This window comes from Archocentrus centrarchus, chromosome 11 (genome assembly GCF_007364275.1).
Source record: "Archocentrus centrarchus isolate MPI-CPG fArcCen1 chromosome 11, fArcCen1, whole genome shotgun sequence".
NCBI lineage: Eukaryota > Metazoa > Chordata > Actinopteri > Cichliformes > Cichlidae > Archocentrus > Archocentrus centrarchus.
In genome coordinates, this window is record NC_044356.1 from 3,188,598 (window position 1) to 3,216,470 (window position 27,873).

The window sequence follows — 27,873 nt, forward strand, 5'->3', positions numbered from 1 at the left end:
ATCAAGATGCGTAGTCTCAGGTCTTCAGTGCCCGTGGGGGGGCTGTGGGCGGCCTGGGTTTCCTGGGTCTATCTCTGGCTATCTTTGGCTCTGAGGGTTGTTGTTGTGGCTTCTCACCCTCCTTACAAAGTACATTTCATGACAAATATACACACGCACACAGGCATGCACACACACACACACAGAGGCAACAGAGCAAGAGTATATGCTGGTTTTCTGTTTTATACTTTTCTTTCAGGTGCTGTTTGTTGTTGTTGGTTTTTTGCTCTGTTCTGTTTTTGTTTGTGTGCTTTGGTATTTTATTACAGGTGCAGCAATTGGTGCATCAGTTAGCATCAGTTAATCGTTATATTTCATGGTTTATCATACATTTTATACAACAAAATCTTCATTTGTAGAATCACTAAAGATGTCAAACAAATGTAGATAAATTATAAAATGGAATTAAAAGTATCAAATGCATCAAGTGTGTACTCTGTTGATTTGCAGCTGCATTATGTTCATCATGTCTGTGTCTTGAGTTATGCTAACTGTGTGAGTCTTGTTTGACTTTCAGTAAATGTGCTGTAGCTGTTGGTTCAAAGCAGATGTACCTTCTTCCTGTTGGTATTTAAAGCAGCTCACTGAGCTTCACTGAAACATGATAAACACAGCTCTTCTCTTTAAAAGGAACTGAACTGCTGTGAGCCATCAAAGAATATTAGGGAAGTGAAACGATGCCTCCGACTTCACTGCTGAGATATGAAGCTGTGATGATGAACGGTGAGTATCATAAACCTCATCATTTTGATAAATTTTTGTGTTATTTATGAACAAAAAGAAAACAAATATAAATAACCCTCAAATGAATCATTACTGATTTAATTGTTTTGTGTTTTGGCTGCTTTTATTGTCTAAAGTTTTCCTTTAATTGTTAATAAAGCTCATAAGATTTTACAGTTTGAAACAGGAGGTTAAAAAGTGTTCTGGTGAATGTTGCTGAATAAATTGTTACTGGATGTAACATTGGTTCTACGAGTGTGTAGCTGTGTAATGCTCTTCATCATTGGTTGTGTGGGATGGCCACACATTAGTCTGTCTTGCCTCCATAGTTTTGCCTCTCTTTTTATTGAATATGTCTTTGTGGTGCTTGGTGTCATTTCTGTCATATTGTCTCTACATAATGTTTTAGGGGATTTATTCTGTCTTTTTATGGATCTTTGAATTCACATTCCAAAAAGATTTTGAACTACTAGGCTTATTGTTCCTATTACTTCTAGGGTGGAGAGTCAAATACCAGCAGTGCTGAAAGCAGCCGAACATGAAGATAAATCTTTGAGATGGTTATGAATAATTTTTTCTCTAATGTCTAAAATTTTATTTGTAAAGAAACGATAGATAGATAGATAATAACAAATAAAACAGGTTTTTGAGTTTACCAATTAGGGTGGACAAGACTAAGAGTCAGGCTTTCAAAAGAATTAAAACGTTGTCTGGGTCTGTGATTAATTAATAAGCTGGAATTGAAGATTGCTGCTACTCCTCCTCCTCAACCTGTGCTTCAAGCATTCTGACAGTTACTGTGACTCGGGGGTGTTGATTCATTTAAACTAACATATTCGGGTGGCCGGCTTCCTCTGTGGGGGCCGGGGTGCGGGGGTCGGGGCCCTGGTGCCCGGGGTTGCCCGTTTCCTGGCTGGGCCCCTCCCTGCGCTGGAGGGGTCTGTGCCCCCTTGGGCGCGCCGCGGGGGGGGGTGGGTTGGCTGTGTCGGGGTGTCTGGCTGGCATTCCGGGATTCTGGGTGCCCTCCCCCATGGGGTGGTGGGGCGCTCAGGTGAGGGAGCAGCAGTTGCCCCACACGGGGCCGGTTGGTTCTGACTCAGGACCACTGTGTGCGTGTGTGTGTATGTGTGAGTATGTATGTGGGGGTGTGTGTCTGTGTGTGTGTGCGTGTGTGTACGTGCGTGTGTATGTGTGCGTACGTGCGTGTGTGTGTGTGCGATATTTGTTGTCCTTTGTATGCATGTGGGGTGTGTGTTGTGTCCTGTTTGCAGTGGGGGCAGTGGGTGCCGGCCTGGAGTACGGTGGCGTCCTGGGGGTGCGGTCACTTCAGGCCCTGGACCTGCCTTCCCTGGGCTGCGGGGGGGTGTAGGGAACTGGGGTGCCTAGTGAGCCAGTAGCTAGCTGGCTCTCTTCCTCCGGGGGGTAGTCCTCTGCCTCCCGGTCATATTTATCCTGGCCCCTCCCCTCCTCCCACTCAGTTTAACATCACATTATGCACACATAGGTTCTCGGGGGTGGGGGGCTCGTGCTGCAGTGAGTAGGGCCATCACCTCGGCTCTGCTCGCTGTGCTGCGTGATGTCCCACTCCTCCTTTTTTAATTGCATTATACAGCTCACAACACATCATAGTACATATAGGGCCTTGGGGGGCAGGTGTGTCACACAGTGGTTAGTGGGTGGCACTGCTGAGGTGGCCCCACTTGTCTGTTCACTGCTGCCTGCACCTCAATTTTATTTACATTTTAGACATTGAGGGCCTTGGGGGGACGGTGTGGATGGGCGCTGTTATTCAGTGCTCATATTACATCTGTCCCTCCAATTTTAAAAGCACTGTAGTTTTCACACAGCCATACACATTCTTCTCAGTACATACATTCACATCACCCCCCCAACACGCTGAGTGGGAGGAGGGGGCGGGCGGGCCTTCTCACACCCCGGTTCCATGCACCCCGCCTGGGATGGGGACTGGCTCATTGTTCGGGGCTGGGTTGGCTGCTTCCCTGGGTTGCCGCTGGCTTGGTGCTGGTACCCGCTCTCCCACATTAGGTGTCCATGTATGTTACATGTGCGTATGCATGAGTGTGTGACTGGTGCATGCGAATGTGCGTGCGTGTGTATGTGCGTGTGTGTACATGAGGGAATGACTGGTACGTGTGTGTGTGTGTGTACGTGCGTGCTTGTGAGAGTGTGTGTGTGTGGACAGCTAGGCCTGGGTTGGTGGCTTGCCAAGCCTTGGCACCGGTGGGACACGGAGGGTGGGAGTTACCCCTCCCTACCGCTCCACGCTGCTCCCCACTGGTCGTCACTGCCGCCCCTGGGGTGTGGGTGCCCGTGGGTCCCGGGATGTGTGGCCGGATGTCTCGGCATGGTTTTTGGCCTGCTCCCTTGGCGGCCGTGACCTGGGGGTGGCTTGGGCCTCTTTGGCGCGTGGGGGGGCTCTGCTGGGTGTCGGGCTGCTCTCGGGCGCTTGGGGCCTCGGGGGCCGCATGCCTGGCTCGTGCTGGGGGTGCCGGCCTGCCGGGGGGGGTGGGCTGCCCGTCGTCTCTGGCTCTCTGGACTCTAGCCCCTGGATTGTGGGGGTTCCGTCTGTAGCCTCCCTCCTTCCTCTTCTGGGGAGTGTACGCGGTTGCCATCGGGATGTGTGGCCCCAAGTCTTCTGAGCTCCTGTGCTGTGGATGGCCTGGGTCCCCTGGGTCCTTCCCTATCTACCTCTGGATCGCGGGGGGCATGGTTGCAGTTTCTCGCCCTCATTATCGAATACATTGCATGACAAAGGCGCATACACACACATTACTACAAACAATAAACTTGTGTGTGTGTGTTTGTGTGTGTGTGTATATGTAGGTGCATATGGGTGTGTGTATGGATGTGTGTGTGTGTGTGTTTGTGTGTGAGTATATCAACCCCTTTTATTTTTTTTTATTTTTTTTATTTTTTTCTATCTCCTTTCTTCCTTTTCTCCCCCCCCCCCCTTTTCTCACCCCCACCTCTTGTTCTTGCCCCTTCCTTGTTGCCTGTCAGACTTGGCATGAATAACTAAATAAAAATATAAATAAATAAAAATAAAATTGCAAACATTAACAAGAAGAGCCTATAGGAAACATATAGAGCTGTTCTTGTCAAAGCAAATATGTTTGGTACATCAGTGCATTCGGATCATCATTCCGATTGTGAAAGATGCCAGACATGACAGGCTAAAAAAAAAAAAAAAAAAAAAAAAAAAACATATTCATCCTGCTGTAACCAGGTTTGTGTAAGGCAGAATAAATCAATATGTTGATCAATTATTAAATCATTTACTAATAGGGACTTGGAAGAGAGAGACCTAATGTTTAATAATCCACATTTAATTGTTTTATTCTTTGGTGCAGTTGATGAAGCTGTATTATTTATTGTTTTTGAATTTTTATGCCTAAATATCTTTTTGCTGATTTTAGCTTTGGTTTTTGGTGGTCTGGGAGCAGGCACCGACTCTATGGGAATGGAGTTTTGGGGGGATGGCAGGAGGAGAGAAGCTGCAGAGAGGCGTGTAAGAGATGCAACTCTGCTTCCTGGTCTCAACCCTGGGTAGTCAGGTTTTAGGGTTAATAAATTTGGCCATATTTCTAGAAATGAGAGCTGCTCCATCCAAAGTGGGATGGATGCGATCTCACCTAACAAGACCAGGTTTTTGCCAGTAACTTTGCCCATCATTTAATGTTAAATTCCTACTGAAAATCATACACTGTGTACTGAACTCTACAGTAAACTTAGGTTAGGAGGGTTAGGGGTTAGCAGGGATGGCCAGGCATAACGAAGAAGACATTTGCTCAGTGTCATGGCCGTCATATCGTATCCACGGACAGAAATGAGAAGTATCAAAACTGTTTAACTCATTTTATTTGTCTTTATATCTCCTCTCCAGATGTTTCCTCCTCGCAGTAACTCCACAAACATGCTCACAATGGGATGTTGGTATTCAAACATCATTCTGAGACATCTTGTCTTACCTCTGCTTTATTTTAACCCTTCACTGTCTTACTCACTGAAAAACTGCACCATCGATTATCGTGAGAATCCCTCTGCTGATGTTTCTTTGGACTGTACAAACCGTGAACTTCTGACTGTCCCCGATGACCTCCCCAGAGATGCTGTCTCAGTAAACCTCTTCAACAATAAGCTTGAGAAAATTCACTGAGACGACTTTGGTAACATGCCAAAGCTGATACGTGTGAGCCTTGACTTGAATAAAATTGCTCATGTGGACGATGGAGCTTTCGTCCGTCTGGTGGCATTGAAAAAACTCTCCATGTGGGATAACAGACTCACCAACCTGACAGGCGGCCTCTTTCAGGGACTGTCCAACCTCACCATGCTCAATCTCGGTAGGAACCAGATTCAGTTCATTCATAGGATGACCTTTCAGCACCTGACCAGCTTAGAAACTGTGTTGCTGGACTCCAACAGGCTCCAACAAGTCACCAGCATTCAGTCCATCCTGCAGCTACCTCACATTCAGAAGCTGACCATTAGTTCCAATCTGTTTTCATCCTTTCAGACCAAAGATCTGCCACCCAATGTGTCCTCTAGTCTGACAATGTTGGATGTGTCTTCTAATAAGCTGAAAGAGTTCAGCATCACAACACCAATATTTCCTCATCTACAAACGATAGACCTATCTCATATCTCGGGCCTGAAATGGGATATACCTGACAAGATATTCCTAAGGAACATAACTCAGCTGTATCTTAGTTTTCCTCTGATGTCCTTTGAAAAGTTCCAAAAAAATCTTGCAGAATCTCGACTCAGTGATCCATCTGAGATTGAATTATATGGACGCCTGGATTAGAAAAGGTCTTCTATCTGTCATCTGCAAAGTATCAACACTCAGAAGGCTCGATCTATACTATAACCATCTCACCAAGTCCATTGCAGAACTTGTAAGTTGCTCACAGCTCACTGAGCTTGATCTGTCTATTACTCATATCAAGGAGCTCCCAAAAGGCACGATACACTCTATGAAGCAGCTAACTTACCTGACTTTGGATAGCAACATGCTCACCAATGTGCCAGATGACATTAAGAGCCTCTCCTCCCTCAAGATCCTGAATATGAATGATAACCATATTTCCAAGTTGGACTGTGAAGTTTTCTCAAACACATCAAACCTCACAGAACTTTACCTGAACGAAAACCTCATTGTCAACCTCGAAGGCTGTGTCTTTGAAAATCTTAATGACCTGAAGGTTTTAGACCTGAGTCAGAACCGGCTGCAGACTTTTGGAGGCACGTTCAAAGTTGGTGTGCAGAAACTGGAGTTCTTGGATTTAAGCAATAACTTTCGATCTGTTTTTGAAAGAGGAGATTTTCAACATCTACAATCCCTGAAATATTTGAATGTTTCTTCAGATAATATTAGAAGACTGGCATGTAAGGTGTTTGATGGACTGAACAATATGGAAGCCCTCAGTGTGACTTTTTCAAATGAGAATGGCAATGACCTTAAAGGACACTCAGAAAATCATTCACTCAGCTTCAATACTGACAGCACTTTCAAAACTCGCCATTCTAACAAGTACGAAGCCTCCTGCACTTTAAAATCTTTAAAAATTTTCACAGTACTTTGCAAACACTATCAGTGCTACCTCCCCTTTAAGGAACTGAGTGAAATGCTTCAGTCTATGATACATTTAGAGGACTTCAGAGCTGAGAATGTCCAGCTTACTGCTCTTGAGACTGACATGTTTCAATTCAATCGCCATCTCAAAAGTCTGACCATCCAGAATGCTGATCTGTTTAATGTGAAACCTGAGCTTTTTATGCCAATCCCAAACCTGCAAGCTCTGGATCTTTCTCAGAGTAGTCTTAAAACTTTGGATTTTCTGATGTTGGCCAACCTGTCAGCACTCAGATATCTGAATCTCGGGTACAATGAAGTGACTGTAATCAATGAGGAGGTTTTCCAGTTTCTACCTGCACTAACCTTCCTGGACCTGGACCATAACCCTTTCACTTGTGACTGCTTGAATGCTGGCTTCATCCACTGGGTGAAGAGCAACAAGCAAACTCAGGTCAGAAACGCCCATCAGTACGCTTGTTCTTTTCCAGTCACTGAACAAGGAAAAATGTTGCTGGACTTTGACATCCAGGCCTGTTGGATGGGCACCAACTTCATTTGCTTCATTTCCAGCATGTGTCTGGTTCTTCTAACTCTCCTTATCTCCTTCATCTACTCCTTTCTGAGGTGGCAAATAACTTACACCTTCCTATTGTTCTGGGCTTTCCTCTATGACAGACGACATAGGAAGAAGGGAGCTCCTCATCGCTATGATGCCTTTATCTCCTACAATGTCCATGACGAGGACTGGGTTTATCAAGAGATGCTTCCAGTGCTGGAAGGAGAGCAGGGCTGGAGACTCTGTCTGCACCACAGGGACTTCCAACCAGGTAAAGTTCCTATTTTGATTGTTGTTGTCTCATCTTACTTTATTTATTTTCTTTTTTTGGGGGGTGGGGAGGGGGTGGGGGGGGGGGTTGTGTCTTTAATATGAATTATGATTTTGGTTAAAAACCTCCAATCACCAAAACAGATTTGGTTATAAAGGCTGTAGATTGGAGACTTTAGCTTGAGACTGTCCTACTGTCTACCCCAGATATGTGCCTATGCATTTACAACAAGTGTGTTCAGTTTTAAACAGTTCAGTTTTAGCATTTTAAAACAGTCTGCAGTTGGATAAGCAGATGAATGATTTGTAATAGACCTGAATACGGTGTCAGTAAGATCTTGAGTGCTGTTTGGGAGAAAAAGGTTTTAAGTCTGGAAATATTGCATCTGTAAAAAAAAAAAAAAAAAAAAAAAAAAAGCAGGCTGTGTGGTATTACTGGTTTGGGAGATAAACAAATGAACATTTCCCAATATCTCCCCAAAACATTTGGATTTTGGTGGAAACAGGAACCCAAAACTTACCAGGCAAGTGTGGTATTTAAGACCATGAGAAGATCTTTACGTTTATTTCCACTAAAGTAATGAAATCTGCACAGGTGTCAGTGACCTGAAGACATCCAGTAAAAACAGAGATACAAGTGTTTAAATTTTCATAGCATTAATCATTGGGGAGGCAAAATTAATCTAAATAAGGAGATAAGTAACAGTGGTCTCAGCACTGCACATCCATGTGAATACTGAATATGAATAAGAAGCTGCCTGAAGATAATCCAGAGAGAATCTTAATATGATATAATTAAACAAATTAAACAAAATGTAAATAAGGTGAAATTAGAAAAGTAGACTTTGTGCACTATAAATATTAGACAGCTTTGGTCACCTGTGCTTCACATGAAAGACACCAATTTGTCTGAAACACTCACCATTTACTCTCTGAGCTGTAGTTAAATGTGAAAAAATGCAGCCCAAACCAGGAACAGGAAATGGTTGTGTTCAAATAAAAATGGTGCTTCCTGCAGCAATCAACACATTTCAAAAGCTTTACTTTAAAGGCAAACAATCTCTATTCCTCATTTGCAACACACTTTTAATAGTTTCACTGCCACTTGGTGAGTCTTTGCAGACAAGTCTTTGTTTTCCATGTAAACTACAGGTGACCACAGCAATCTGCTAGCAACCAAAGAAAGAGGTTTTCAGTGCAGCACTATATACCACTTGCAACCAGTTTGATACTAGGTTAGGCTGTCCTAAAAGCTCCCTGAAAAGCCTTCAGCTGATCTAAAATGCTGCAGCTAGAGTACTGACAGGGACTAGAAAGCGAGAGCAGATTTCTCCCATATTGGCTTCTCTTCATTGGCTCCCTGTTAAATCTACAATAGAATTTAAAATCCTTCTCCTCACATACAAGGTCTTGAATAATCAGGCCCCATCTTATCTCAAAGACCTCATAGTCCCATATCACCCCAACAGAGCACTTCGCTCTCAGACTGCTGGCTTACTTGTGGTTCCTAGGATACTTAAGAGTAGAATGTGAGGCAGAGCCTTCAGCTTTCAGGCCCCTCTTGGATCTCCCAGCTTGGATTCAGGAGACAGACGCCCTCTCTATTTTTAAGATTATGCTTAAAACTTACCTTTATGATCAAGCTTATAGTTAGGGCTGGATCAGGTGACCCTGAACCCTCCCTTAGTTATGGTGCGGTAGACCTAGGCTGCTGGGGGGGTCCCATCACTGCTGATGGTTTGTTTAAGGTTTGCTTTAAATTCAAAGTAAATGTCCAACAGTGTTACAAACAAACCCAGAGACAGGAACCCAGTAAAAGTGGTTTTCAAAAAACATCTGATGGCTACATACATGCACATGTGCTGCATTTGCAGGTATATCCATCATAGAGAACATCACAGACGCAATCTACAGCAGCAGGAAGACCATCTGTGTGATCAGCCACCATTACCTGCAGAGTGAGTGGTGCTCCAGAGAGATCCAGATGGCCAGGTGTGGGCGCTGTCTTCCATTTTCTGTCTTTTGGTCAGGTTGCAGATTGCTTTCTGTTTAGTTTAATTAAAGAACTGCAGAGCAAAATTAGTTAATAATTTTGTTTATTTTTACTGGTACAGTATGCTTGATTAGATTAGATTAAAATGTACAAAGCAATGAAATGCAGAGCGCATCCAACCAGAAATGCTTAAGCAGTGATTAAAAAAAGGCCATATGAAACAAACAGAAAATGTGGGAGGAATCTTTTGTGACGTTTATTGCTTTGCTGAGACAACTCTTCATGTAGATGTCTCTAAAGACAGGAAGTGAAGCTCCGGCAATACTCTCAGCAGTTATCACCTTCAGAGACAGAGCAGTTCCCATACCAGACTGTAACACAGCTGGCCAGGATGCTTTCAGTGGTGCAGCAGTAGAAGTTCACTGGGATGTCTGAAGAGAGGTGGTTTTTCTTCAGTGTTGTGGGGAAGAACAGGCCCTGGTGGCCCTTTTTGCCCAGGCTGGAGCAGTTAGTCATCCAGATGAGGTCCTGTGAGAAGCTGAGCACACACTCCACTGCTACACCATTGATGTGATTGATGTGGATGGATGGATGAGTGACCACATTCCTCTTGAAGTCCACAATCAGCTCCTTGGTCTTTTGAATGTTAAGGAATGTTGTCATTGCACCACGCAGCCAGATGATCTACCAACTCCTTGTTGTTCCTGATGAGGCCAGTCACCTCAGGATGTGTTATCCGCTGTTTGCTAATGGCTGCATATAGTTGTTTCCATGCAAGCTTAGTAACAGCATAGGATGGTGTGAATACAGCAGTGACTATAACACATGTGAGTTCTCGAGGGAGATAATAAAGTCTACACTTAACCATGAGAGACTCCACATTAGGTGTCTTTTGGAGTTAGTACACCAAGTTCTGTAGTCCTGTCTGCACGGTGTGAAGCATCCTGTTAACTCAATACATTGTCTGGATAACTGCTTTTTAACCATGTCTCCATGAAGATCATGGCATTTATTGTTTTTTAATGCAAAGTCGTAATTCGTCCATTTTGTTCACAGAGACCCGACATTAGTGATGAACATGCTGGGTAAGGTGTTAGCTTTAGCTTAGCTCGTATTCCTCCATGCTTACCGTGCCTTTGTATACGGCCTCAGCGCTGTCTGCAAGAGCATATGCCCGGCTGGGAAGAGGGGCAGCCTCCAGTGTTCTCCGAGATGAGATTGGTGATAAAATTGTTAGTTTGGTGTTTTAATGTCAAAGAGCTCCTGTCTGCAGTGCTTTTCTAAACAAACAGTCCACTTAGGAACAGGCAGATAGATATTCTCTGAAAAAGATGATTTGAATGTTGTAAAATTACTATCTTGCAGTTGTTGCAGCAAATGTAGAATTTTCCCGGTGAAATGTAGCTCAGTATTTTATAGAGAGTGAGTAAAAATTTGAATGTGAATGTAATGTAAATATGATAACATTGAATTGTTTGCCATTCAATATTTAAAAATATTAATTGAAGCCATCTTGTAAGCTCAGATGGGTCAGTCCACTCCAAACATCATTACAATAGAAATGTGTGTTCTCTCCGGCTGCAGCTTCCGGCTGTTTGATGAGAAGAAAGACGTGTTGATCCTGCTGTTTCTGGAGGAGATCCCGGCCCGGCAGCTGTCTCCATACCACCGCATGAGGAAGCTGTTGAAGAAACGCACCTACCTGAGCTGGCCTCAGGCTGGCCAACACCCAGGAGTCTTCTGGCAGAACGTCCGGAGAGCTCTGGAGACCGGGGACGCTCGTAACGAGGATACAGACCCACTGACTGGACCAGCAGGATGCTGAGATTCAGATCAGACCTTCAATGTTAAGAACAGTGACCGAGGAAAACTCGATTAAAATACTATACTGTGACTGAAAAAAATTCCCCTCATTTCTTTACATTTTGCAGGAAAATGGGAGATCAGTGCAGAGATTCATTGAAATGTGCAAATATACATGGAAATACAGTAGATAAGGCAACACCAGTTTGTGTAGTATTAATGAGCTTTGGTGTGACCACCTTTATTCTTCAGCTCAGCCTGAACTCTCTGAGGCAGCTTTGTGTAATTTCTTTAAGCAGCCTTCAGCAAAAGTTCTTCAGGCTTCTTGAAAGACATTCAAAGTTCTTCTTTGGATGTTGGCGGCCTTTTTTTTTTGTTTTTTTCCATTCTCTGTCAAGATGATCCCACACTGCGTCAATAATGTGGAGGTCCAGGCTCTGGGGAGGCCAGTCCCTGGCTGATAGTGTTACATTGTGTTTTTCTCTGTCCAGGTATGCTTTTACTGCACTGGCAGTGTGTTTGGGATCGTTGTCATGCTGAATAACGAAAATAAAACCACTGCCAAATCTCATGGTACATTTCTGTGTTCATAATTCCATCAATTTTGAAAAGATCCCCAACACCACTGGCTGAAATGCAGCCTAAACCATGACAGAGCCTCCACCGTGTTTTGCAGATGGCTGTAGACACTCTACCTCTCCTGACCGTCTCCATTCATACTCATGATGATTTGAGCCAAAACCTTCACATTTGGATTGATCGCTCCATCAGACCTGTTGCCAACACAGTGCAGAGCAGCTACCTAAACTCTGCTCCCAGTGAGGTCGATTATCTCGTCAATAGTTTTACATCCTCACTGCATATAACTTTGGATACTGTGGCTCCTCTGAAAAGGAAAGCTTCAAATCAGAAGTGCCTGACTCCGTGGTATAATTCACAAACGCACAGCTTAAAGCAGATAACCCGAAAGCTGGAGAGGGAATGGCGTCTCACTAAATTAGAAGATGCTCATTTAGCCTGGAAAAAGAGTTTGTTGCTCTATAAAAAAGCCCTCCGTAAAGCTAGGACATCTTACTATTCATCATTAATTGAAGAAAATAAGAACAACCCCAGGTTTGTTTTCAGCACTGTAGCCAGGCTGACAAAGAGTCAGAGCTCTGTAGAGCCGAGTATTCCTTTCACGTTAACTAGTAGTGACTTCGTGGATTTCTTTACAAATAAAATTTTAGACATTCGAGAAAAAATTATTCATAACCATCTCAAAGATTATTCTTCATGTTCGGCTGCTTTCAGCACTGCTGGTATTTGTTTAGACTCTTTTGCTCCAGTTGATCTTTCAGAGTTAACTTCAATAGTTACTTCCTCCAAACCAGCAACATGTTTGTTAGATCCCATTCCTACTAGACTGTTCAAAGAAGTCTTTCCAATTATTGATGCTTCAATCTTGTTCATTTGTTCATGTAAATGGGGAGTCTTCTTCACACACTAAGGTTAATTATGGAGTTCCACAGGGTTCTGTGCTAGGACCAATTTTATTTACATTATACATGCTTCCCTTAGGCAGTATTATTAGAAAGCATTGCATCAATTTTCATTGTTATGCAGATGATACTCAGCTTTACCTATCAATGAAGCCAGATGACACACATCAATTAATTAAACTGCAGGAATGTCTTAAAGATATTAAGGCCTGGATGACCTCTAATTTCCTGCTTCTAAATTCAGATCAAACTGAAATTCTTGTTCTCGGCCCCACAAATCTTAGAAACATGGTGTCTAACCAGATACTTACTCTGGATGGCATTACTTTGGCCTCCAGTAACACTGTGAGAAATCTTGGAGTCATTTTTGACCAGGATATGTCCTTCAATGCACATATTAAACAAATATGCAGGACCGCTTTTTTGCATTTGCGCAATATTTCTAAAATTAGAAACATCCTTTCTCAGAGTGATGCTGAAAAGCTCATTCATGCATTTATTACTTCTAGGCTGGATTATTGTAATTCATTATTATCAGGCTGTCCTAAAAGCTCCCTGAAAAGTCTTCAGCTGATCCAAAATGCTGCAGCTAGAGTACTGACAGGGACTAGAAAGAGAGAGCAGATTTCTCCCATATTGGCTTCTCTTCATTAGCTCCCTGTTAAATCTAGAATAGAATTTAAAATTCTTCTCCTCACATACAAGGTCTTGAATAATCAGGCACCATCTTATCTCAAAGAGCTCATAGTACCATATCACCCCAACAGAGCACTTCGCTCTCAGACTGCTGGCTTACTTGTGGTTCCTAGGATACTTAAGAGTAGAATGGAAGGCAGAGCCTTCAGCTTTCAGGCGCCTCTTCTGTGGAACCAGCTCCCAGCTTGGATTCAGGAGACAGACACCCTCTCTATTTTTAAGATTAGGCTTAAAACTTTCCTTTATGATAAAGCTTATAGTTAGGGCTGGATCAGGTGACCCTGAACCCTCCCTTAGTTATGCTGCTATAGGCCTATTCTGCTGGGGGGTTCACATAATGCACTGTTTCTCATTCACCTTATTTACTTTGTTTATACTCCACTCTGCATTTAATCATTAATTGATATTAATCTCTGGCTCTCTTCCACAGCATGTCTTTCTCTCCCCTCAGCCCAACCGGTCGCGGCAGATGACCCCCCCTCCCTGAGCCTGGTTCTGCTGGAGGTTTCTTCCTGTTAAAAGGGAGTTTTTCCTTCCCACTGTCACCAAGTGCTGCTCATAGGGGGTCGTTTTGACTGTTGGGTTTTCTCTGTATTATTGTAGGGTCTTTACCCACAATACAAAGCGCCTTGAGGCGACAGTTTGTTGTGATTTGGCGCTATATAAATAAAATTGAATTGAATTGAATTGATTTTCAGTCCAGGTCTTGTGTAATGTGGCATACCTGAGCCTTTACTCCCGTTTTCCCTTCTTTACTAATGGCTTCCTGACAGCTTCCCTTCCACTGAGACCATTTCTGATGAGGCTTCAGTGAACAGCAGATGATCAGCTGAAAGTCCACATGCATCTCTCAGGTCCTGTGTCAGGTCTTTGCTGGATTCCTTTCTTATTCTTAAGGACACATTGCTCTCTTATGTGTCAACACAACACTGATTCATCCCCCAAGTTTGGAGCCTTTTTATGCTTGAATGATTCACAGGTCAGAGTTAAGTCAATGTCAGTTTTATTTCTATCGCACATTTAAAAACAAGGTTAACAAAGTGCTTTACAAGTTAGTTACAAAATTATGCAGACACCCATCTCCCCTATGTGAATCTTGTCTGTCCTCCTCTTGGATGGCTGTTCTGAACAAATTTCATTGTATGTATAATGACAGTAAAGTTCTATTCTATTGTTGAACATTGTGTTTCTTGAACAGGAGTCTCTTGCAAATGAAACAATGAGTCCAAATGGGACAACCTGTAAAAATAAAAGGTAAATCAAAAATAATCAAGATAAAAATGTAGATCAATAAAATAAATACAGTAAAACATAAAACAAATACAATAAATGTTACTAAAAATAGACTAGAGCAAAACACACAACATAAAACCTGATGGAACTCAAAGTGAATTTGAATTAAAATCCAAGATAAAAAAGGTGAGTTTTGGAATGAGATTTAAATGGCTGTATAGACTCTGTAGTGTGATTATCAAGTTACAGATTCTTCCAGAGTTAAACTTTGAAAACCCAATCTCCTCTATGTTGAAACCTTGGCTGCACCCATGCCATTCCATTTAAAACTTTAAAAGAAAGTAAAAGAATCTTAAAATCAATACAAAATAGGAAGGGGAGTCAATGTAAACTTACTAAAACTGGAATTATGTGATCAAGCTTTCAAGTACCTGTTAAAAGATATGCTGCAGCATTTTGGAAAAACTGCAAATGATGGAGAGATGACTGCTCAAGACCCAAATACAAAGAATTGCAGTAGTGCAATCTAGAGGTGATGAAGTCATGAATACATTTTATGAGGTGTTTTAGAGGATTTTGCTTTAGAAATTTGGCACCACTAATAAAAACTGGTCTTCAAAATTGGGTTCACTTGCTTCTCAAATTTAAAGGTTTTCTGACAGTTGGGGAACCATGAGAAGCAAGAGGGCCAAGGCTATCAGTTAACTTATTCAAAGGAATATGATGTCCAAATACAATAGTTTCAGCTTGTGTGTTAACCAGTTTTTGACCTTGTGTAGACACAGGCTGCAGCAGAACAGAAGCATCCGATTTACTAGGGAAATAAAGTTGGATGCTTCTGCTCTAGAATATGTCATCACATAACAATGAAAGGGATTATTTTACTTCTTGAAAATTGATCCCAAAAGCAGCATATATAATAAAAATTAAAAAGGGCCCGAAACAGACCCCTGAGGGATGCCACAATAAAGGAGGAGTCATCTACCTCCAGGGCTATAGAAATAGACCTCTCAGACAAATATGACTTAATAACATAACTGTGCCTGACCAATAGCATGCTCAGGACTTGACAAAAGAATATTGGGATCAACCATCTCAAAGGCAGCAGTCAAGATTAAAATAACAAAAACAGCAGACTCAGCAGTTAAAAAAAGCTCATTAAAAACTATTAAAAGTGGTGTCTCAGTGCTGTGGTGGATCTAAAACTGGACTGAAACTCTTCACAAACACCTTAAGTATCTAAAAAGTTTTGAAGTTGTTAAAAACAACCTTTTCCAAAATTTTGGACATAAAAGGTAGTTTAGAAATTAGCCAGTAATTAAAAAAGCCGCGTGGATCAAAATGTCTCTCTCTAAAAACAGGCTTCACAAAAGCATGTTTGAAAGCAGCTGGTGGTTTAACAAATATAAAATCATTCCTCTGAAAATGGTCAGGAACAGCAACTGGACTGAAAATAAGTGAAAAAGTAACCGATATCTAAAGAACAACTTCAAATTACCTTCGGAACACACGAAAACTATTGCTCTAGAGCACTTCAGTAATTACATGAATGTTTGGCTCCTTGGAAGCAAAACATACAAAAATCAGTGGTGGCTCAGGACTTTTGCACAGTACTGTATTCCTGAAGAAAACTGGGTCAAAGCATCAGTGAGAAAAACCAGATTAATCAGAATCAGAATCAGAATCTTTATTGTCATTGTACACAGAAGTTGCACAACGAAATTTAAAATGCATTCCTTTCTAGGTGCCTCAGACAATAAATATGCTGTCAGAGAAATTTTGTGGTGCTGAAGGGAAAGTGAACTCAACGCAAAAGAATTACTGTATATGTCACCAAAGTAAAGGATGATTCTGATGTTTTCAGCCTGCAGTGTGTTCCATTAATGTGTCTCTAGGGCCATGCTTAGAGACTCAATGAAAGGTCATAGCTTTAAAATAGAAGCCTGTTGCACGCAGAGTTTGAGGAACAGTGTTTGTGTGTCAGATGACAATGATCTTATCTTCTTCCTGTTTGAATGTAAAACAGTTCACAAAAGTGTGACACACAGAGAAAGCATTATCTTCCTGTCTTTGTATAAATGCCCTGCTGACCACTCACAGGGTTGGAAACTCCAGGCCACAGTCACCTTTTCACGTTCATACGGGACTGTACTCTTTGGTACCAAATCTGCCTGCAGCCACAACTACAACCAGTTCAGAATGAGGAACTAAGGCAGCTGCTGTCAGATGAGACGATGGAGGTCCGGCCCATGTCCTCGTCATCTTTCATAGAAATATTAGAGAAGTGAGAAGACGCCGCCATCTTCACTGCTGAGATGATGAGCTGTGAGTATCAAACATTTATTCTTCTGTCACTATTAAAATATACAGTGCTTACAAATTTATTAGACCACCACCCAGTTTAAGTTTTCTGCCACAAAATAACAGTATTGCTAATTTGTATGTTTCTGTAATGGTTAGGGGATAAGTATGCAAAAGCTCTTTAACTGAAATGTATTTTTAATGCTGAACTGCATTATCTGTGAATTTTAAAATTTACAGTTTAACCAAAAAAAGCAGAAAAAAAAAAAAAAAAAGAAACACACAATTTTAATAGTTATAATGGGTTAAGATGTGAAATTACAGTTATTGATTAGCAGTCCAGAAAAGAAAAATTAGTTTAGTGCAGGGATCCTCAAATCCAGGCCTCGAGGGCCGGTGTCCTGCAGGTTTTAGATGTGTCCCTGATCCAACACACCTGATTCAAATGGCTGAATTACCTCCTCAGTATGCAGTCAGGTTCTCCAGAGTCCTGCTAATGACTTCTATATTTGACTCAGGTGTGTTGGATCAGGGACACATCTAAAACCTGCAGGACACCAGACCTCGAGGCCTGGATTTGAGGATCCTTGGTTTAGTGGTTTATTTGTTTCTGATGTCTCAGAGAAGTCCACTGTGCCAGCTCAAAAATGAGTATAAAACTGTGAATTGCTGAATGAATATTTTTAGTTTTAAACGCGTTTTTGACAGATTTCTGAAATATTTGTATTGTCTTGTTTTTAGGTGGTGGTCGAATAAATTATCTAAACACTGTAACTCATTTGAAAAGAAGCAAACAAATATTACCTCTTAATAATTCTCCAATAATGCAGTGAAAGAGAAGAGTAAAATCTGTGCAGTAGCATTTACACAGTGATGGTGTTTGGCAGATACAGACAATACAATTTATGATGTCTATTTAACAGATATGGAAGAGTATAGTATGGTACAGTATAGCACTCAGACTATCAAATAAAAGCACAATAATACCATTAAAGTATACCCATGTGGTATCTTTGCCGTTGTGCATCTGGTGGTTATTTTGTCGCTTTTGTGATTTTTGCCACGTTTTTACAAGCTGAGGGTATTTAAGCTGCGGTGATATGTGTCTACTGTTGGTCACTGTGAGCTGTGTGGGAGGGAAGGCTGGGCCCCAGAATGCAGGACTCTGAACACAAACCTCAACTTAAAAGGCGGTTTATGAGTGAAAAGACAAGAAACACTGAATACAACTAAAGTGGGCTGGACGGGTGCAGGAACACAACACAAAGCTAAGGCGACACACAGCAGGGAAACACACAGGGAAACAACAACACAAAGAACTGACACAGACTGAGGACTTAAATACAAACACAGGATGATAAGAGGATCGAGAACAGGTGGAGACACAGCTGGGAATAATTAAACAGGACAAGACCAGGAAGTAAACTAAATACAAGACAGACGAGACTGAGACTGAAAGTAAAACAGGAAACAAGCAGGAACGGGACCCCACTGGGAATAAAACTCAGTACAGCAACACAGGAGGCCAGGGACATGACAGAGGGACAGAACGCACACTAGACACAGAGACGCAGGGGAGACTGAAAAACAGGGAACCAGGAGGTCAGTAATATTAATGATAACTAATAACTTGGACATAGAAAGCTGATAACCAAGAATCCGAACAATGAACACATTTAGGAACATAATGAAAACAGAACCTAAAACACAAAACACTGGACATGTGGCCCAGGACCAGGACCCTGTCAGTCATATCCAGGTTTGAAATGGCAGTCTAACTCTGAGGCGGGGGGGGGTGTTGTGTAACTGCTGTGCAGCAGTCAGGATTGGACCCAACTCAGGAGACGAGGAAGTTAGTTTATACAGCTTTCTTTGCTGAAACTTGACACTTGAAGGCTCAGTGCACACAGCGGGAATCTAATGATGACAATGCAACAAGGAACAAGGGACAAATGGAGACAATATACACACCAAGGGTATACTGAGGGCACAAAACATAACTTACCCACACACAAGACTCAGATAACTAAACTAAGCACAGAACTGAAACATGATCAAACGTATTCTAATGGAAACAAACGATAAGAAACCAAACCCAGGATCACAGAAAATAAGGCAACAAAACCTAAAAACAGAGGTGGCAAAAGTACTGACATTCTGTACTTAAGTAGAAGTACAAGTACTTGTGTTAAAAAATACTTTGGTAAAAGTCGAAGTACTGGTTCAACTTCTTTGCTTAAGTAAAAGTAAAAAAGTACAGGCTCTGAAATTTACTCAAAGTAAGAAAGTAAAAGTAGCTCTTTGGAGGACGTTTCTACCTGCTATTTTTGTGTAAAGCTAACTGAACCTTATTACATATTATTGTAATAATATAAAATAATACATGAGAACACAAATGTTATTCCAATCTAAATTTGAATTCTAATGAATGCACTCAGCTTGAATCACAAACTGTGAAAGGGAATTTAAACACAGCTCTATTCTCTGTGTCCTCCATAGTAGAGGGTGACTGTGCCTCCACCTAAACACCAACATGAGGATACTCAGGGGTTACAGTGGGATTCAGAAGGTGGAGGAACCCTAAGATCAGCTGTAGTGGCTCTGCATGGGGAGAAGAACCACAGCTTTCTATTGTAGCTGCAGTAAATGATGTTGGTGTGCAGGCTGTGATCAGCTGACCTGCTGCTGCTGCTCTGAGGTTTACTGCTCTGTGTGGATGAAGTGAACTCACAAAGATGTAACCCAGTATTTCACAGCTATCTGAGCTGATCTCCATCCCCTACACTGACAGCATACAGGCTGTAGAAATGTTGGACTCAGTGAATGAATCTCAGCATCAGCAGCTTTGATTCAAACTCATCTCTGCTGCACTGATGTAACCTGTAACTCTGACCATGAACACAAAGTGCACCAACACAGAGCTTTACTGTAAATACAGTACAACAAGATAACCTATTTATTACACACTAAACTGCAGTATTTTCATACAATCTTTGAATAACACAAAGTCAGCATACTTCTGTTTATTTTCCAGTCCTTACCTTTAACTCTAACCTCTCTTCTTCCTCTCCTGTCCTCTTTCTCCATCTCTGAGTGAACTTCTCTCTCTTTGCTCTCCCTGAAATACAGCAGCTCTTCTTTTAGCTCGCAGACACACTGTGTGACAAACTGCACACACTTTGTGTGTTTGCTGATATTTGTTGAGCATTTAGAAACGTTGCATTTACCTGCCACACGTTACTCCCTTTATGCTCGCTCCTCTTCAGTAGCGCTAGCTAAGCTGTTTATGTGCCGCGAGCACAACTTACGGATTCGGTCCGGCCCGATTATAGCGCTATAAATGATACATTAATTATATGGGTTTGTGTATTTAATCCCTTTGTACCCGATAAGCCCCGGTGATGGAGGATACGCCAGTACGATTGTCTCATATATGTTAATATTCCTCCGTTTAGGCTCAGATCGCTTGATGACTGACGGCGCACTGACCGGAAACGCAAACTTCTCCCTGACATGTTAAAAAGTAACGAGTCTGTTTTGAAAATGTAAGAAGTGGAAAGTACCGATACTTGTATAAAAATGTAGGGAGTAAAAGTAAAAAGTACTCAGAAAAATAAATACTCAAGTAAAGTACAGATACCTAAAAAATCTACTTAAGTACAGTAACGAAGTATTAGTACTTCGTTACTTCCCACCTCTGCCTAAAAAACACTGGGACACAGACCCAGGACCATGACAGGGTGCTTAGTGGTTTAATGAAAAGTTAGAATAAAACAGCTGAAATCAGAGGGAGGGGCAAATTGCATCCTGGTCACGATCTTATTTATGTAACTCCCAATTAATAAAAAAAAATCAGCAACAGTTGATAAAGCTCATAGTTACAATTTAAATTGACGGTTGTAATGTCAAAATATGTCCATCCGTGAACTTCCACAGAGAAATGGTTCTTCTGTCATGGTGAGTGGACACAGGCCAAAGACCATAACTAAGAAATGAGGGGTCACAGACTCAGGAAATTGACATCTTCAAAGTAATTGTCCTAATTAAACAGTTCCAACTGAATATAACTGCAGCTCTGAGTATTTTGTCATTCTCTGAAGTTTTGTGTGTCTTTGTAGTTGATTTGTGTATTATCAAAACTGTTTAACTCATTTTATTTGTCTTTATGTCTCCTCTCCAGATGTTTCCTCCTCGCAGTAACTCCACAAACATGCTCACAATGGGATGTTGGTATTCAAACATCATTCTGAGACATCTTGTCTTACCTCTGCTTTATTTTAACCCTTCACTGTCTTACTCACTGAAAAACTGCACCATTGATTATCGTGAGAATCCCTCTGCTGATGTTTCTTTGGACTGTACAAACCGTGAACTTCTGACTGTCCCTGATGACCTCCCCAGAGATGCTGTCTCAGTAAAACTCTTCAACAATAAGCTTGAGAAAATTCACAGAGACGACTTTGGTGACATGCCAAAGCTGATACATGTGAGCCTTGACTTGAATAAAATTGCTCATGTGGACGATGGAGCTTTCATCTGTCTGGTGGCATTGAAAAAACTCTGCATGCGGGATAACAGACTCACCAACCTGACAGGTGGCCTCTTTCAGGGACTGTCCAACCTCACCATGCTCGATCTGCGTAGGAACCAGATTCAGTTCATTCATAAGATGACCTTTCAGCACCTGACCAGCTTAGAAACTGTGTTGCTGGACTCCAACAGGCTCCAACAAGTCACCAGCATTCAGTCCATCCTGCAGCTACCTCACATTCAGAAGCTGACCATTAGTTCCAATCTGTTTTCATCCTTTCAGACCAAAGATCTGCCACCCAATGTGTCCTCTAGTCTGACAATGTTGGATGTGTCTTCTAATAAGCTGAAAGAGTTCAGCATCACAACACCAATATTTCCTCATCTACAAACGATAGACCTATCTCATATCTCGGGCCTGAAATGGGATATACCTGACAAGATATTCCTAAGGAACATAACTCAGCTGTATCTTAGTTTTCCTCTGATGTCCTTTGAAAAGTTCCAAAAAATCTTGCAGAATCTCAACTCAGTGATCCATCTGAGATTGAATTATATGGACGCCTGGATTAGAAAAGGTCTTCTATCTGTCATCTGCAAAGTACCAACACTCAGAAGGCTCGATCTATACTATAACCATCTCACCAAGTCCATTGCAGAACTTGTAACTTGCTCACAGCTCACTGAGCTTGATCTGTCTATTACTCATATCAAGGAGCTCCCAAAAGGCACGATATACTCTATGAAGCAGCTAACTTACCTGACTTTGGATACCAACATGCTCACCAATGTGCCAGATGACATTAAGAGCCTCTCCTCCCTCAAGATCCTGAATATGAATGATAACCATATTTCCAAGTTGGACTGTGAAGTTTTCTCAAACACATCAAACCTCACAGAACTTTACCTGAACGAAAACCTCATTGTCAACCTCGAAGGCTGTGTCTTTGAAAATCTTAATGACCTGAAGGTTTTAGACCTGAGTCAGAACCGGCTGCAGACTTTTGGAGGCACGTTCAAAGTTGGTGTGCAGAAACTGGAGTTCTTGGATTTAAGCAATAACTTTCGATCTGTTTTTGAAAGAGGAGATTTTCAACATCTACAATCCCTGAAATATTTGAATGTTTCTTCAGATAATATTAGAAGACTGGCATGTAAGGTGTTTGATGGACTGAACAATATGGAAGCCCTCAGTGTGACTTTTTCAAATGAGAATGGCAATGACCTTAAAGGACACTCAGAAAATCATTCACTCAGCTTCAATACTGACAGCACTTTCAAAACTCGCCATTCTAACAAGTACGAAGCCTCCTGCACTTTAAAATCTTTAAAAATTTTCACAGTACTTTGCAAACACTATCAGTGCTACCTCCCCTTTAAGGAACTGAGTGAAATGCTTCAGTCTATGATACATTTAGAGGACTTCAGAGCTGAGAATGTCCAGCTTACTGCTCTTGAGACTGACATGTTTCAATTCAATCGCCATCTCAAAAGTCTGACCATCCAGAATGCTGATCTGTTTAATGTGAAACCTGAGCTTTTTATGCCAATCCCAAACCTGCAAGCTCTGGATCTTTCTCAGAGTAGTCTTAAAACTTTGGATTTTCTGATGTTGGCCAACCTGTCTGCACTCAGATATCTGAATCTCGGGTACAATGAAGTGACTGTAATCAATGAGGAGGTTTTCCAGTTTCTACCTGCACTAACCTTCCTGGACCTGGACCATAACCCTTTCACTTGTGACTGCTTGAATGCTGGCTTCATCCACTGGGTGAAGAGCAACAAGCAAACTCAGGTCGGAAACGCCCATCAGTACGCTTGTTCTTTTCCAGTCACTGAACAAGGAAAAATGTTGCTGGACTTTGACATCCAGGCCTGTTGGATGGGCACCAACTTCATTTGCTTCATTTCCAGCATGTGTCTGGTTCTTCTAACTCTCCTTATCTCCTTCATCTACTCCTTTCTGAGGTGGCAAATAACTTACACCTTCCTATTGTTCTGGGCTTTCCTCTATGACAGACGACATAGGAAGAAGGGAGCTCCTCATCGCTATGATGCCTTTATCTCCTACAATGTCCATGACGAGGACTGGGTTTATCAAGAGATGCTTCCAGTGCTGGAAGGAGAGCAGGGCTGGAGACTCTGTCTGCACCACAGGGACTTCCAACCAGGTAAAGTTCCTATTTTGATTGTTGTTGTCTCATCTTACTTTATTTATTTTCTTTTTTTGGGGGGTGGGGAGGGGGTGGGGGGGCGGGGGGGTTGTGTCTTTAATATGAATTATGATTTTGGTTAAAAAACTCCAATCACCAAAACAGATTTGGTTATAAAGGCTGTAGATTGGAGACTTTAGCTTGAGACTGTCCTACTGTCTACCCCAGATATGTGCCTATGCATTTACAACAAGTGTGTTCAGTTTTAAACAGTTCAGTTTTAGCATTTTAAAACAGTCTGCAGTTGGATAAGCAGATGAATGATTTGTAATAGACCTGAATACGGTGTCAGTAAGATCTTGAGTGCTGTTTGGGAGAAAAAGCTTTGAAGTCTGGAAATATTGCATCTGTAAAAAAAAAAAAAAAAAAAAAAAAAAAAAAAAAGCAGGCTGTGTGGTATTACTGGTTTGGGAGATAAACAAATGAACATTTCCCAATATCTCCCCAAAACATTTGGATTTTGGTGGAAACAGGAACCCAAAACTTACCAGGCAAGTGTGGTATTTAAGACCATGAGAAGATCTTTACGTTTATTTCCACTAAAGTAATGAAATCTGCACAGGTGTCAGTGACCTGAAGACATCCAGTAAAAACAGAGATACAAGTGTTTAAATTTTCATAGCATTAATCATTGGGGAGGCAAAATTAATCTAAATAAGGAGATAAGTAACAGTGGTCTCAGCACTGCACATCCATGTGAATACTGAATATGAATAAGAAGCTGCCTGAAGATAATCCAGAGAGAATCTTAATATGATATAATTAAACAAATTAAACAAAATGTAAATAAGGTGAAATTAGAAAAGTAGACTTTGTGCACTATAAATATTAGACAGCTTTGGTCACCTGTGCTTCACATGAAAGACACCAATTTGTCTGAAACACTCACCATTTACTCTCTGAGCTGTAGTTAAATGTGAAAAAATGCAGCCCAAACCAGGAACAGGAAATGGTTGTGTTCAAATAAAAATGGTGCTTCCTGCAGCAATCAACACATTTCAAAAGCTTTACTTTAAAGGCAAACAATCTCTATTCCTCATTTGCAACACACTTTTAATAGTTTCACTGCCACTTGGTGAGTCTTTGCAGACAAGTCTTTGTTTTCCATGTAAACTACAGGTGACCACAGCAATCTGCTAGCAACCAAAGAAAGAGGTTTTCAGTGCAGCACTATATACCACTTGCAACCAGTTTGATACTAGGTTAGGCTGTCCTAAAAGCTCCCTGAAAAGCCTTCAGCTGATCCAAAATGCTGCAGCTAGAGTACTGACAGGGACTAGAAAGCGAGAGCAGATTTCTCCCATATTGGCTTCTCTTCATTGGCTCCCTGTTAAATCTACAATAGAATTTAAAATCCTTCTCCTCACATACAAGGTCTTGAATAATCAGGCCCCATCTTATCTCAAAGACCTCATAGTCCCATATCACCCCAACAGAGCACTTCGCTCTCAGACTGCTGGCTTACTTGTGGTTCCTAGGATACTTAAGAGTAGAATGTGAGGCAGAGCCTTCAGCTTTCAGGCCCCTCTTGGATCTCCCAGCTTGGATTCAGGAGACAGACGCCCTCTCTATTTTTAAGATTATGCTTAAAACTTTCCTTTATGATCAAGCTTATAGTTAGGGCTGGATCAGGTGACCCTGAACCCTCCCTTAGTTATGGTGCGGTAGACCTAGGCTGCTGGGGGGGTCCCATCACTGCTGATGGTTTGTTTAAGGTTTGCTTTAAATTCAAAGTAAATGTCCAACAGTGTTACAAACAAACCCAGAGACAGGAACCCAGTAAAAGTGGTTTTCAAAAAACATCTGATGGCTACATACATGCACATGTGCTGCATTTGCAGGTATATCCATCATAGAGAACATCACAGACGCAATCTACAGCAGCAGGAAGACCATCTGTGTGATCAGCCACCATTACCTGCAGAGTGAGTGGTGCTCCAGAGAGATCCAGATGGCCAGGTGTGGGCGCTGTCTTCCATTTTCTGTCTTTTGGTCAGGTTGCAGATTGCTTTCTGTTTAGTTTAATTAAAGAACTGCAGAGCAAAATTAGTTAATAATTTTGTTTATTTTTACTGGTACAGTATGCTTGATTAGATTAGATTAAAATGTGCAAAGCAACGAAATGCAGAGCGCATCCAACCAGAAGTGCTTAAGCAGTGATTAAAAAAAGGCCATATGAAACAAACAGAAAATGTGGGAGGAATCTTTTGTGACGTTTATTGCTTTGCTGAGACAACTCTTCATGTAGATGTCTCTAAAGACAGGAAGTGAAGCTCCGGCAATACTCTCAGCAGTTATCACCTTCAGAGACAGAGCAGTTCCCATACCAGACTGTAACACAGCTGGCCAGGATGCTTTCAGTGGTGCAGCAGTAGAAGTTCACTGGGATGTCTGAAGAGAGGTGGTTTTTCTTCAGTGTTGTGGGGAAGAACAGGCCCTGGTGGCCCTTTTTGCCCAGGCTGGAGCAGTTAGTCATCCAGATGAGGTCCTGTGAGAAGCTGAGCACACACTCCACTGCTACACCATTGATGTGATTGATGTGGATGGATGGATGAGTGACCACATTCCTCTTGAAGTCCACAATCAGCTCCTTGGTCTTTTGAATGTTAAGGAATGTTGTCATTGCACCACGCAGCCAGATGATCTACCAACTCCTTGTTGTTCCTGATGAGGCCAGTCACCTCAGGATGTGTTATCCGCTGTTTGCTAATGGCTGCATATAGTTGTTTCCATGCAAGCTTAGTAACAGCATAGGATGGTGTGAATACAGCAGTGACTATAACGCATGTGAGTTCTCGAGGGAGATAATAAAGTCTACACTTAACCATGAGAGACTCCACATTAGGTGTCTTTCGGAGTTAGTACACCAAGTTCTGTAGTCCTGTCTGCACGGTGTGAAGCATCCTGTTAACTCAATACATTGTCTGGATAACTGCTGTTTAACCATGTCTCCATGAAGATCATGGCATTTATTGTTTTTTAATGCAAAGTCGTAATTCGTCCATTTTGTTCACAGAGACCCAACATTAGTGAGGAACATGCTGGGTAAGGTGTTAGCTTTAGCTTAGCTCATATTCCTCCATGCTTACCGTGCCTTTGTATACGGCCTCAGCGCTGTCTGCAAGAGCATCCGCCCGGCTGGGAAGAGGGGCAGCCTCCAGTGTTCTCCGAGATGAGATTGGTGATAAAATTGTTAGTTTGGTGTTTTAATGTCAAAGAGCTCCTGTCTGCAGTGCTTTTCTGAACAAACAGTCCACTTAGGAACAGGCAGATAGATATTCTCTGAAAAAGATGATTTGAATGTTGTAAAATTACTATCTTGCAGTTGTTGCAGCAAATGTAGAATTTTCCCGGTGAAATGTAGCTCAGTATTTTATAGAGAGTGAGTAAAAATTTGAATGTGAATGTAATGTAAATATGATAACATTGAATTGTTTGCCATTCAATATTTAAAAATATGAATTGAAGCCATCTTGTAAGCTCAGATGGGTCAGTCCACTCCAAACATCATTACAATAGAAATGTGTGTTCTCTCCGGCTGCAGCTTCCGGCTGTTTGATGAGAAGAAAGACGTGTTGATCCTGCTGTTTCTGGAGGAGATCCCGGCCCGGCAGCTGTCTCCATACCACCGCATGAGGAAGCTGTTGAAGAAACGCACCTACCTGAGCTGGCCTCAGGCTGGCCAACACCCAGGAGTCTTCTGGCAGAACGTCCGGAGAGCTCTGGAGACCGGGGACGCTCGTAACGAGGATACAGACCCACTGACTGGACCAGCAGGATGCTGAGATTCAGATCAGACCTTCAATGTTAAGAACAGTGACCGAGGAAAACTCGATTAAAATACTATACTGTGACTGAAAAAAATTCCCCTCATTTCTTTACATTTTGCAGGAAAATGGGAGATCAGTGCAGAGATTCATTGAAATGTGCAAATATACATGGAAATACAGTAGATAAGGCAACACCAGTTTGTGTAGTATTAATGAGCTTTGGTGTGACCACCTTTATTCTTCAGCTCAGCCTGAACTCTCTGAGGCAGCTTTGTGTAATTTCTTTAAGCAGCCTTCAGCAAAAGTTCTTCAGGCTTCTTGAAAGACATTCAAAGTTCTTCTTTGGATGTTGGCGGCCTTTTTTTTTTGTTTTTTTCCATTCTCTGTCAAGATGATCCCACACTGCGTCAATAATGTGGAGGTCCAGGCTCTGGGGAGGCCAGTCCCTGGCTGATAGTGTTACATTGTGTTTTTCTCTGTCCAGGTATGCTTTTACTGCACTGGCAGTGTGTTTGGGATCGTTGTCATGCTGAATAACGAAAATAAAACCACTGCCAAATCTCATGGTACATTTCTGTGTTCATAATTCCATCAATTTTGACAAGATCCCCAACACCACTGGCTGAAATGCAGCCTAAACCATGACAGAGCCTCCACCGTGTTTTG

At 41.9% G+C, this 27,873-nt stretch overlaps 1 protein-coding gene and 1 pseudogene across 1 annotated transcript; both read left to right on the forward strand.

The window, feature by feature from the left end:
- Window positions 1-4,885: 4,885 nt before the first annotated feature.
- LOC115788099 (toll-like receptor 13) lies at window positions 4,886-11,201 on the forward strand (annotated as a pseudogene).
- Window positions 11,202-20,606: 9,405 nt separating this feature from the next.
- Window positions 20,607-27,418, forward strand: LOC115788169 (toll-like receptor 13). Its single transcript, XM_030741113.1, has 4 exons — window positions 20,607-20,651; window positions 20,875-23,395; window positions 25,279-25,396; window positions 26,982-27,418. The coding sequence occupies exons 1-4, from the start codon at window positions 20,607-20,609 to the stop codon at window positions 27,220-27,222; spliced, it is 2,925 nt and encodes a 974-aa protein (XP_030596973.1). The 3' UTR covers window positions 27,223-27,418.
- The last annotated feature ends 455 nt before the right edge of the window (window positions 27,419-27,873 follow it).